The 13,074-nt window shown below is 35.9% G+C and overlaps 1 protein-coding gene across 2 annotated transcripts in view; it reads right to left on the bottom strand.

Annotated features, from left to right (window-relative positions):
* Nucleotides 1-13,074, bottom strand: part of SLC6A1 (solute carrier family 6 member 1) — a 151,294-nt gene that overhangs the window by 61,185 nt on the left and 77,035 nt on the right. For both annotated transcript variants that reach the window (XM_075183180.1, XM_075183179.1), the window contains exons 3-6: nt 11,262-11,393; nt 10,094-10,194; nt 9,465-9,574; nt 1,387-1,519 (exon numbers count right to left, since the gene is read on the bottom strand). In XM_075183180.1, the coding sequence (XP_075039281.1) occupies nt 1,387-1,519; nt 9,465-9,574; nt 10,094-10,194; nt 11,262-11,393 (476 nt within the window). The remainder of the gene's footprint in view (nt 1-1,386; nt 1,520-9,464; nt 9,575-10,093; nt 10,195-11,261; nt 11,394-13,074) is intronic.

Below are 13,074 nucleotides of genomic sequence, written 5' to 3' on the forward strand. Positions count from 1 at the left end.
AATCAATTAACGTCACCTACTAATAATATAGTCATTTGTGAACAAAATGGAAGGAAAAAAAGATTTTTTTACATTTTTTTCCCTCAATGAAAATAACATTTATCATGATGTTATTAATGTCTACTGTACATAAAATGCCTTTTTACAATTGCTCCTGACTACAAACACATGTTCTAACATGCACACACATCCGCCATCACTATCACCTGCATAAGCCCATTAACTTCCCCATTCAGCCCATGAAATCATAGGCTGTCTTAAGTATCTTTGAACTCGAAGATGAATTGGATGTTCTTGCATTCACTGGTATATAGTCCATTTCTGGGCATGCGCAGTTCAATTTTATGCAAACTGCGGCACATATCGGTATCTAAGTTATTTATTAATCAGGCCCAGCGTGTTATCAGTGGGAGGAGACCCAAGTTAATTTTTTTTAAAAAAACATCCTATTTAACTTTTCAACCTTTTAAAGTAGCAAAGGATTCATGAGTCAATGTATATTTTAAGCACAGTATAATAAAAAAAAATACTTTTAAATGTATATTTGGATTCCTGAGTGCCCCTAATTTAAATATATTAATTTTTATCAATTATGTCAGGAAAAGGAACTCCACAGACACTTTTGAAACTTGTCTAAAAGATTTCCCTTAGCTTCTAACTCCATGTAGCTTCTAGATAGAACTTCTCCTGCTGTTCTCTGCATTTAATAGGTACAAAAGCAGGCACAGCTCTTTCCACCCAATCGATTAAAGGGACATTGAGTGATCTCTCTGAGAAAATAGACAGGATTAGCATAAAGATAGAATGAGTCCAATTCAGTGGATACCTGAGCTGTAAATGGCTATATGTCGAGGTTTACCTAAGAACTTTAAAGATTCATTTTCCTAGCAACCAGGGTGGTGAAAAAATGAAGGAAAGTGTTTTATAGATGAAACAAACAGCAGGGGGTAAATGTATTAGGCTCCGGGTTCTTCAACATCCGCGAGTTCGGCGTCTTCGGCGTTTAAATTTAAAGCGGCGCTGCCTTGTAAAGCGAAAGTGTTTTATAGATAATACAAACAGCAAGTGGTAAATGTATTAAGCTCCGGGTTCTTCAACACCCGCGAGTTCGGCGTCTTCAGTGTTTAAATTTAAAGTTTCCCTTTACAAGGCAGCGCCGCTTTAAATTTAAACGCCGAAGACGCCAAACTCGCGGGTGTTGAAGAACCCAGAGCTTAATACATTTACCCCCAGGTCTCTATAGTGACCTTTTTGTTTTATTTTGAACTAATGGAAACATTAAATGCATCTCAACTAAACTTAAATTGGTTGTCAACAAACATAAAATTAAATTAAAAGTGAACAAAATAAGTTAATACTGTTCTATGCTACAAAACATCACATTACCTTCCCTGTCCAGCCAACTCCTTTCCAGATACAGAAATAAACCAGCACCCATGCAATAGCCAGAGTAATGGCCAGTGGCCATCTGATTTGACCTGGTTTCTCCAGACCATCTGTCATCTGGTGCATGTTACGTCTGAAAAATAAGAACAAGAAAGAAAAAAGTATATTTAGTTATGACACATTGACTTTACACACAATGAAGCCACAGCAAATAAAACTGGGGATCTTTGGAAGCCACTGGTAGTAGATGTCATTTTTATCTTACAATATTAAATCCTTATATTTTGCAGCAAGTTAGACTTTTAAATGCCAAAGACTATGGCTAAGGTTTTAGTTAATTGTTCTACCTTTCTATTTACTTTACGAGTGGCGCCTCCCTAAATGTCAGTGGCATTTTATACCTAGGACAAGGAAGCAGATTAAAAAGAAATACATTTTTTTAACATTATTCACCACTCCCACCAAGATCTGTTAACTATCTGTAGTATTTGAAACTTTGACACTGTGTCTTTACTGTATCTATACAACACAATTCACTTGTCAGTCTTTGAGGAAAGAGGTTATGCTGATAGGGAAGATTATTAGGGCACATGGCTACTTAAGTAAAGGTAATCGATTCAGAAAAAAACATAGGTCAGGGAAAATTATGTAGAAGGGAAGATTATTTCTTTTAACGCTCAATAATTTTGACTTATGATATTTGACTGTGGTTGCCATGGTGATCAATTGACATTTAGCAAACTGTAGATCACTAATAACTGCTTAAATGAAAACCTTAAGGAAAAATTAACAATTCCATGTTTCTTCTTACAGGTAACCACAGTGTTTTATGTAAAAATCACACCTCAATTTTAGTGGGGATTGTCTTTAAAATTTGCTTACAACTGCTACTGTAATGGACAGATCACAACATAACATATTTTTTTATTTAATATAAATTATAACCCAATAGATTATTATTATTATTATTAATTTTTATTTATAGGGTGCCACAAAGTATCCGTAGCGCTGTACAAGGACAAACAATGGCACAGTACAAGGTGAAACAGCACAGTACAAGTAACAGTAAGCACTATAACTCTGGGGGCTCAAAGAGAGGGAGGGAGGGGAAAAGTGAGTATAGGCAGGTTACTATGGCCCAAGAGGGTGGGCACGGATGACAGGTTGAGAGTCACTGAGGGGAGCGGAGAGAAGCGAGAGGAGACAGAGGGTCAGTGTTATATTAGGTGCATATAATTCACCATAACAGTAACGCTACTTGAAACATTTGAGTCAGTAGCAGGACAAACTGCACAAATAAAACGGTCAGCGGGGACCAGGGAGAGGAAAACTGAATGACCCACTTGTAGAGAGACACGTGTACACAGGAAGACTTCAGTTATTGTGTGATAGCGGTAACAGTGATAAAGATGACGGCACAGCTGAGGGACTAAGAGGATCTTTCTCCCTAATTCACAGATGAAAAGAACTCATTCTGTCAGATAGAACAAAAAGTAAAACCCTGTGACTACTGAAAGACGAAAAGCCTATTAAATCTGTCACCTGAATTCACATGAGTTTATATCACTTTTGGAGAGGACTGCTGCAAATGTATTATTGTGCATTAATATATGCAAATATTGGCAGTAAAAAACAGCAATAACCTTACAATTCTGACCTTGATTTATTGATATTTGTTTGTGAGGAAAAGTGTCTTTATTTGAATCTTCCACACATTAAACATTGTGTTGCTGTCATAAGTAACATGCATAAAATAACTGTCGTGTTCGTAGTCAACTAAATATTAGAGATGCTCGGGCTCGGTTTTCTGAAAACCGAACCCACCCGAAAATAGGGGATCCGAGCCGACCCGATACTTTCGCTCGTCCTCGGATCTGAATTGAGGCAAAACGTAATAGCTGCATTGTTGGATCTCGCGGGTTTTGGATTCCATAAGTACTTCCCTCCCCAGGAGATCCAGCGCCATTACTCACACAGAAACAGGGGTAGCAGTGTTCTTGTCACTCTCCATTCTCCAGTGACATTGCTCAGTGCCTTTGCTCATACAGAAACAGGAGGGATAGCAGTGTTCTTGTCACTTGACAAAAAATGACTGGAAATTAATGTTATTGAGGTTAATAATAATGTAGGAACAAAAAATAAAGAGCCAAATTATGTGATTTTATAAAACAAAATAGGGATTTTAGAAAAAAATATTTATCTAAAGCCAAATCCAAAATGCGCAACGGCGATTTTGCCAAAACCAAAACACGAAGTTAATCCAGATCCAAATCCAAAACCAAAATACGGGGGTCAGTGAACATTTCTTCTAAATATGTCAATCGTGCTCTGTTCCATCCATAGTTAACTACATTTTGATCTTCGCTCCAAAGGATCCCAGAGTTGAGGTCCAAGTGCAGGAGGTTTGAAATGATTTGGTTCAGCATTGTGTTGGTAGCACCAAAATTCTCAGGCTCTCAAAGCAGAATTAGATTAATGTTTAATCTTTTAATTACCAGATCATTGAAAGAGTAATTTTTTTATGGAACATACAGTATGTCTTGTGTGTTATAGTATAAATTTGCACAATATACTGGACCAGAAATTGAGAGATAATAGTAACGGTAGCATTGGCTTAAGATCAGTGGCGGAACTACCGCTGTTACAGGAGGTGATGGCTAAAAGGCAATGTGGTGAGATCGTTCCTTAGCTGCCACAACCCCTGCAACGGCCATAGTTCTGTTACAACCTACACCTAATTTAGTCTCCTATCAGTACACACCACATGCAGATAGGGCTACACTGAGAATGAACTAAGAGGAGCAGAGTTGGGGCTGTAGGAGGATTTACTGCATCAATGCCCCCCCCCCCCCCAAATAATGCCACGGGGCTCAGTGATGTTGTGTTATACCCCTGAATCTTGAACACAGAATTGTTAGTTACATTAAGAACTACATTCAATGGTCAGGCACCATAAATTAAACAAGATGGGTTATAGTGGATGTCATTATTAGAATTGTTGAGTAAAATATATTATTTACTATTGATCAAGTTAACTATGAATGCTTGGGTTCCAATTGAAATTAGAGGTTGAAGTGTATGAAAGATTATATATATATATATATATATATATATATATAAAATCACTTTCAGTTTATGTGATGATAAATTCAGTCTGTCATCAAATACTTAGAAAATAGTGGAAATGGCACTGAAACAAGAAGCTCAGAGGACAACCTGATTAAAATAAGAGAGATTATAATATTTTATGTGTCTGAATAAGCAATCAAGTGGTAATTATTCCATTGATAGTCACATTTATAGATTTTTTTGCACAGAGCAGCAGACACACATCTGGAAGAACTGCAATGCTACACAAACAATAAAACAGCTGCTAGACTTTTATTTAATTTGTCAGTGTTAACACATATAGATTTGACTTTGCTTGTTATTGGATTATGGAGGGATTGGATGTGCCATTACTTCTTACAGTATATATGATTACAGGACTTTATATCAGACAGGTACATTTTTTGATAAAATATTCAATTGGAGGCTAATGTGCATGGTGCAATGTGCACAAATGTGGTGTAACCCATAGCAACCAATCAAGTCCACTTTATAGAAAAAAGCATATTTATAGACACATCCCAATCAATGTAATAAAAACATTAACATTTATGATAGTGACACAGACAATAAACATAGTAGTAATGTCCGCTCACACTCATTAGTCCTGTAAGACATCAATGACAGAAAACTAGGAGACGAGTCATAATTTCCAACTGTCATGACTCGTCATTACTGTGGCTACTAGCTTTTAATTATGAACCAGCACTTAACGAAACAAGAAAGATTCCCTCTTTATAATTAGTTAATAAGTAGACAAATTTTTATATAGTCTTCATTTCTATAGTTGTGCACTCATCGCAGGCACTTGGTTGAAAGACATAGGATTTTGTGTGTTTGGCTACATTTGTCCAGTTCACTTGCTAACAGAGATTTTTATACCTGTGCAGTCACAAGAATAAGTCACAGGAATATGTATGCGCAGGTGTGTGGTGGTTTAGAACATAGAGTTTAAAGAAAGACACAGAAAGTTCCCATTTCAAATTATATTAACCTTATTAACGACATGTGTTAGCAGCCTTATTGTAGTGTATGTTGTATGTTGTATGTTATTTTAAACATATATTTTATATGAAAGATGTTGTTTGCTTGTTTGTTTGTTTTTTTTAAATGCATAAACTGCAATACACAGTAAACAAGAAAATATACAATAAATTAAAGGACAATAAATAATGAACGATAGAAGTATAGAATAAAAGAAAAGAAAAGAACTAAAGCAAAGTAAAGTAACACAAGGAATTGGGCCAACCTGCTCAGTAGATGTGTTGCATTTGTAATTGCACCCTAAAATCACACATTCATTCCCAATTAAAGGGCTCCAACACAACAAAGGGGTTTTATTCCCGCAATGTGAGAAATGGTATGCCTGACTTAAGTGGAGGCTTGAGGATAAAAGCTTTGCCGTTTTGCTAGGTCTACGTACCATAAATTGAGATATTTAACCTCTATTTCATTGTGCTGAATGTTAGTAGTAGTTGCTTTGAAATTATAGAAGATCTCTTTCCAGTTTCTAGCTGACAAATCACTGCTCCAAATACTTTTCTATTTGTGATAACAAGCCAATTCAGGATCATTTCTTTTCACAATGTGTAAATCTGAGAAAGTGTACACGTCAAGCTAGTAGAAGTCAGTGGGAAGATTACAGCACATATGTTTGAATCTCATTTGTCAGTTGTCTATAATCTCAGACAATAATAAAGCCCAAGTAGGACGTTAATTATATCAATTTTATATCCATTTAGAAAATGTTTCCAATATGATATCAGCTGTAGATCATGGTGAAGACAATTGTCTGCTTGAGATTATTACATAACACTGTAGTTGCAGTATATAATCTATCTTTTGCTATAACGCTGCTCTTGCTCTGTGCTCTCTTCCTTATATGAATCAGATTATAGCTGAAGGATTGCAGTTGTCTGATGTTGAGGTTAATTAAGCAGCTCTTTGCACTAACCAATATTTCTATAGAATAGCAACAAAAGACTACTTAATTTACTGGCATCCATTCCTTTTCATTTTACTGGTCTCCTGCTGGCATAAATCATGTGAACAAATTCTCAGCTGCCGTTGAGATATCCTTGATGTCAGTGCTGGACTCTAGCGATAATTTAATTGAACTTTATTACAGCACTTCATTTGTCTGCTTACTTTGACCTTCTTATCACAAGATACAGTACCTTAAGCTGTAAATTCAGTTAAATAAGGTCTCTGTTGCCTATTTCAATATCTCTAACATACATTTCCCATGATTCTATCCATTCTGTAATATGTCATTTCTAGACAGTCTTACATTTTTAATTAAATAAGGATAATTATGAACGCACTATTTACTAAATAGCCTAAAATTGGCAGAGTTATAAATGGAAAAGTTTCATTTGTTGGAGTGTCTGTAGCTCATATGTTCCTATACTATTGTAGTACATGGTGCATTCTAAAAACTTGCACTGCAGTTCTTAGAAATGCAGAGAAAATGCATCAGTTACTAGAATGCTTCCTGTATTGCATATTGACCGCTAGAATGCTCTCTTTATTCTATAGTCGTCACAAGACTGCTTTCTATATTGTAGCAGTCACTGCATGCTCTTTCCATTTTCAAATTGAAAACTCTCTGTTTTGTTAATTGGTAACTAGACTAGCCTATGCCTTGAATATTGACCAGAAGGGGCTGCTTATTATTATATTATAGGTAGAGATGTTCACTGACCCCCGAGTTCTGGTTTTGGTTTTGGATCTGGATTAACTTTTTGTTTTGGATCCCTATTTTTTCTAAAATCCCTATTTATTTTTTTTGTTTGCTAAAATCACGCAGTTTTGCTTTTTTCCCCCCCTACATTATTATTAAACTCAATAACACTAATTTCAAGTCATTTGCAATCAATTTTGACCATCTCACAGGTCACAATATTATTTTCATACACTTTCAAACAAAGACTGCAGCGATCTGGCTAGATGCTAAGCGACAGATGAATGACTCAAACACACAGCAGTTCATAGCACATCTATGAAATATTGTCACACAGCAGTGGCAGAAAAGAAAAGTGGTGCAAGATGGAATTGTCCTTGGATCATGAAATCAGTTATGGTTCATTTGATCGCTCCACCCGTTCCTTGGATAACTGTGGTAATTCTACAACTAATACATGGCGACGAGTGCTGACACACACCCCCCTCCCCGGGATGCATGCTTTTATCAGACTCAGAACAATCCAGGGTGCCAGACAATGGACTAAAAAGAGCTTTGAATCAGCCCCAATTCCCAAAAAATTATAATATAGTTAGGCACCTTTGATGTAAAGTGCAGATTACAAACACTGTGTGCAATACTGATGAAACAGCAGCAAAGTGGAAGGTAATACATATACACGTCTATTTAGACATCCATGCTTACATTACTGTAGCTTTACAAACACTACAAATGACTAGACAACTGTTGTCAGGATTTGGGTAAAAATAATTCCACACATAAGACGTGGATCTTTTGGTCTTATGCCCAGGCATGACAATGGTCACCTTCTTATCATGTGCAAGAACTGCTTCCACTGGGGCAGGACTTACACAAATAACATCATCCTCATCAACATCCTCATTAGCGCCATTGTCAGCTGCACAAATATCCCCCTCATTATGTTGCAATTCCAAAGTGGCATCCTCAATTTGTGTATCACCGGCTACACTTGGGCTGTTCAGGCACACATCTGCAGAAATTCTGAAAGGGGCCTTCTTTATGGGTACACTATCAGACAGGTCAGGATTACATATAGCACTCATGGGTAGACTCTCTTCAGGGATTTGTGTCATTTCTGAATCTGAACATACTATTTCCTCCAATGCCTTACTGTTTTCTTCCAGCTCGGCTTTTACATATAAAAGTATTTGGACACCACTTTTGGAGTCCAAATGACAAGGTCTTGCTTGGTCATGACTTGACCTTACAAAGAGATGCCTCAGTGACAGTTCGAGAACTAGCACTCATAGAGAAAGGCAAATGCCTCATTCTTTCCTTGCCACTGCGTGTGTAGAATGGCATGTTGGAAATTTTATATTTTTCTGCAGATAACTTTGCCTGGATTACAGGTCTTTGTTTCTTGATCAAGGTAAAAGGTGTTTTTTCACATTTTTGTTTCCCTGACTTAAAAACACTATGCACTTTAACATAGGCTTTAGCAGATGACTTAGAGGGATTACTATCATCATGACTGGTGCCAGCAGCTGCTTGGTGCTCCTGGTCTTCTGTGTACTGCTGTGAATCCATTTTGATAACACAGTACAGTGTGACTGCAGATTAAGAACAACACTGCCAGCCCTATTATTTCTATTTTAGCAATGACAATTAGCAATAGAGCAATGGAGCTCTCCTCTTTGTGTTTTACCTATATAACACAGTAGAATGTGACTGCAGATTTAGAAGACCAAGCCTGCCAGACCTATTATTTCTATTTCAGCAATGACAATTAGCAATGGAGCTCTCCTGAATGTCACTGGAGACTTTGAAGAACACTGCTACCCCTCCTCTTTTTTTTCTACCTATGATGCTGCCCAACAGACTGTGCTATCCCTTTCTGTGTCCCTCTGTGAAATGGCGCTGGATCGCTATGGATGGTGTTACTTATGGAGTACAAAACTTGTGAGATCTGACGATGTAACAATGACGTTTTGCCTCGTTTTCAATTTCGAGGGCGTGCGAAAGTACCGGATCTGCTAAGTTCGGGTTTGTTCGGTTCTCGGTGAACTGAGCCTGAGCATCTCTAATTATATGTTTTTGAAATATAAATTTTTCTTATATTTCATTGGCTATGTTAAGCAGGCCCACATTAGACCAATTATGTCAAAATGATTTGTCCACATTCAATTTTCCATTGCTGTATGCTGGTGAAGGAACCCAAACCACCTACTTGGGTTTGCCAAATGTTGACAACCCTCCCCTGTTTCAGATAATCTAAGTGGCACAAAAAGTAAAGAAGTGAACTTACTCCCAAAACTCAACCACAGCGCTGGTCATGTTTGTTGTGTTGGCCATTGAATAATTGGAGAAACAGCGCTCTGTGTTCCATGGATTTTCACAGTGTTTCCAAGGTAAAGTCTATATGACAAAAACAACAGTATATTATGGTATAAAAAAAACAAATATTCAATAATTGACAAGCATAATACATTATTTGAAGTAAGGAAGTCAATTGTTTCCATGTAAAACCATTCTTATTAAAAAAGATGGGGGGAAGTTAGCTTATTTTCAACCACTCTCAATCTCTCATGTAATCTAGTTGAAGTTGAAGTCATTATTAACTGTAAATTCTAGATTTGAAAGTAATATTTAAAAAGAATGGGGTGTTTATAGCCAAATTCAACAGTTGACCAATTACTGCTTTCTCTTGTTAATATCTAATAGATATATATGCTAGAGCCCAAAACTTCACATATATTTTCATTTTCTCCTGGCCAATTACTAAGAAATACAATAAACACCTTTAATGCTGGAAGTTAGTCTACCTTTCTCATTTAAACAAATGTAATGAATGAAAAAACACATTGCCCTGTTCAGTGCCCTTTAATATAGCATAAGCTAAAATAAAAAAATTGTAAATACAGGAAAGATACTTACTGTTGTGAATGAGTTATATAGATAATATATGGCCCAGGCTATGATAACAATGTAGTAAATATTTAACCAGAAGGATAAAACAGCAGCAGCCAATCCAACGCCTGTAGAAAAAAACAAAGTGTATGTAATGGAATTCATAGTCATTATACATTAACACATCTGGTTTAGGGCTAGATATACACATCTCACAATTAGAGGAAGTATGAATGACCATATGAATGAAGCATACATTGAAACAATGCAATGTGGCACCGAGGCGCACAACTTGTGGATCATGTCTCCAACTGGGGTCCAAAAATATGTTCTGAGGAACTTGAGTTTGAGCAATAATGCAATATGATATTTAAAATTATGTAAATCAATATTTAGAAAGTGCACCAGATAGTTATGCTTTCATAAATCTATATAACCCTACATCAAGAATATAAGTTGGATTCTTTTCTCTTTTTTCTTTATAAACAAAGTTTGTATATAATAACTGATTAGGTACCCTCTCTTATTAGTTTACTTAACTAGTTATGATTAGTTTATTAAACATTCTATGGATCACATTGCCCTTTGTTTTTTGTATGCTGAATGTTTTTTGCCCTACCATACCGAAATAAAAAATGTTCCAATAATCTTCGCCAAATAATGTGTTAGAGAACTTAGCATAATTGTGGAAATGACTTTCTTGCTTGCTCACTCAAAAACAATGAGTTAAAAAAACTATTACAATTTATGTAATTGTTTCCATTGTGGCAAAGGTAATCATAAAACAATGGCACACAATAGACATTTTCTTCTTTTGTGATCTCCTACAACGAGTTTTGTGCCTCTGTTTCAACGTTAGAGAGATAGAGCATAGTTCAAGGCAAGATAATATTGAGAATAAGCACAACATTTCTTATGATGATGGGCAAACCAGGGTGATTCTCCAGCACAACTCGCGATCATTGCAAGACAAAAAGAACCATGCGCACTACATATTTCAATAAACTACATGGAACACAGACAGTAAATTTGCAGCTCTTCTCCACTTTTGCACACAGAGATTTCGCAAAGTGCAAAAGGTCTCAATTTTAACACCACCTTAGACCCTATATTTATAATGATGATGGTAAAGTATGAACAAAAACAACGCTGGCAATGGTACAATGGAATAATCTACTAAGAATTATACACGTACCTTTAAACATTGGGGCAAGTTTCCAAACTCCAAGGCCTCCAATAGATGTGAATTGTCCCAAAGTACACTCCAAGAGGAACAAGGGCATTCCAGCAAAAATCAGGGTTAAGAAATATGGGATAAGAAAGGCCCCTGGAAGGAAAATAAACTGCTGTAAACTCCGGCAACACTAATTAATAAACTGACATATCCAGACTGTTTTAAGAAATAATTAGCATTTGCTTTAGGCTTTGTCCAGTGAGCAATTTACATTCTATTTATGAATCAAACAAACAATGATCTTCAATTTAGCTTAAACATTGTGCTAGAAATAATCCGGGCATTAATGTAACTACTTAACTGATAGCTCACGACCAAGTGGGGAGAGATGTTACAAAAATAAAATTTTGTCCATCAACTAAATCCTATACATTATTATTGTATACAATTCATTATTGGGTTTATTTTCCTTTAAAAGCACACATCAAAGTGAATCAATATTCATAAAAATATAGCGGATATCTATGACACCTCACCAATATTCATGAGATAAATTGATAGGCTTAATTCTCATGAATATTATTCAGCCTTCAGAATGGTTCCCTCCACTGTATATGCAACAGATGGACTTAATTAAATTCCAATTCTAGAGGTAGGTTCAGTGTAATAAAACCATTGGACAAGTATGTTGAATAAATAATAGCAGTGTCTAACATATAAGCATAAGCTATTTTGTTCCCGCAGTTTAAATCCTAGATTACGGTTAACAGAACCTACCAGCCATTAGTGAATAACACCATCATCCAATTATGTGTTACCCTGTGGCTTAGTGTGTGTTATTGTGCCAATATAGATTACAGTAACAGACAAACCTGAGAAGTCCAGTAGGCCAATCTGTTAATTCAAATGAAAACAACAGTATAAAATGCATAATATTTTGCCTATTTAGTCCATTTGGATGTAGTTTGTCAGAATCATCAACAATGAAACACGAAAATATGTATGTATGTATGTATGTATGTATATATATATATATATATATATATATATATATATATGTATGTACAATCCCTTTCTGAAACTTATATTGTGAAAATATGTATATGCATGAAAATGCCTGTGTAGCATCCTTACTGACTTTTGCAGCCATGTTTGTTGTCTACCACTTATTTATGTAAGAGCATATAAAACTAAAGATATTATGAATCTGTTGACTGCCCTCGATTTACTTGCATTGCTGGTTTTGTGAATGTTCTCAGACATTGGACACGTTTGATAAAGAACCCAAGGAACAAATGACTCTGCATCAAGGCTGGTTAAACTTGAAGAGGGCTAAAAGGAACTTGTGACTTCCCTTTTGCCCAAATGGTCTTATATCAGCAACAAATCTTGCAACACATATAATAATCAAATCATTCAATCCAATTTTTTAAGTTAAATTGTTGAAGAATCGACAAGGGTATCAGTGATAATCTAGTTAATGCAATCAAATGTTGACGACCAAATCAACTGACAATCAGATCATCTTTGGTGAAAATTTAAATTTTAAACAACTGGATTAAAATGATTGAAGTGTGTGTATTATAACTTTGCAATTGAGGTGTAGTAAATCTATGACTCTCCAATATTGCATGTGCACTGAAAGGCTTTCTGACCTGTTAGATCATTTCTCAGAAAAAAGCAATTGCTTTGCACATCCCAATTTTGATCTGAGTAAAAATTACTCTTCTAACACGTGTGCCTCATTTGCATATTGCTGTGGTTGTAGACAAATACAAACTAATTTGCTAGGAAACCAGAACATTTGATTATTGTGTGGCCATCTTAATGGATA

This window comes from Mixophyes fleayi, chromosome 8 (assembly GCF_038048845.1).
Source record: "Mixophyes fleayi isolate aMixFle1 chromosome 8, aMixFle1.hap1, whole genome shotgun sequence".
NCBI classification, from domain to species: Eukaryota; Metazoa; Chordata; class Amphibia; order Anura; family Limnodynastidae; genus Mixophyes; species Mixophyes fleayi.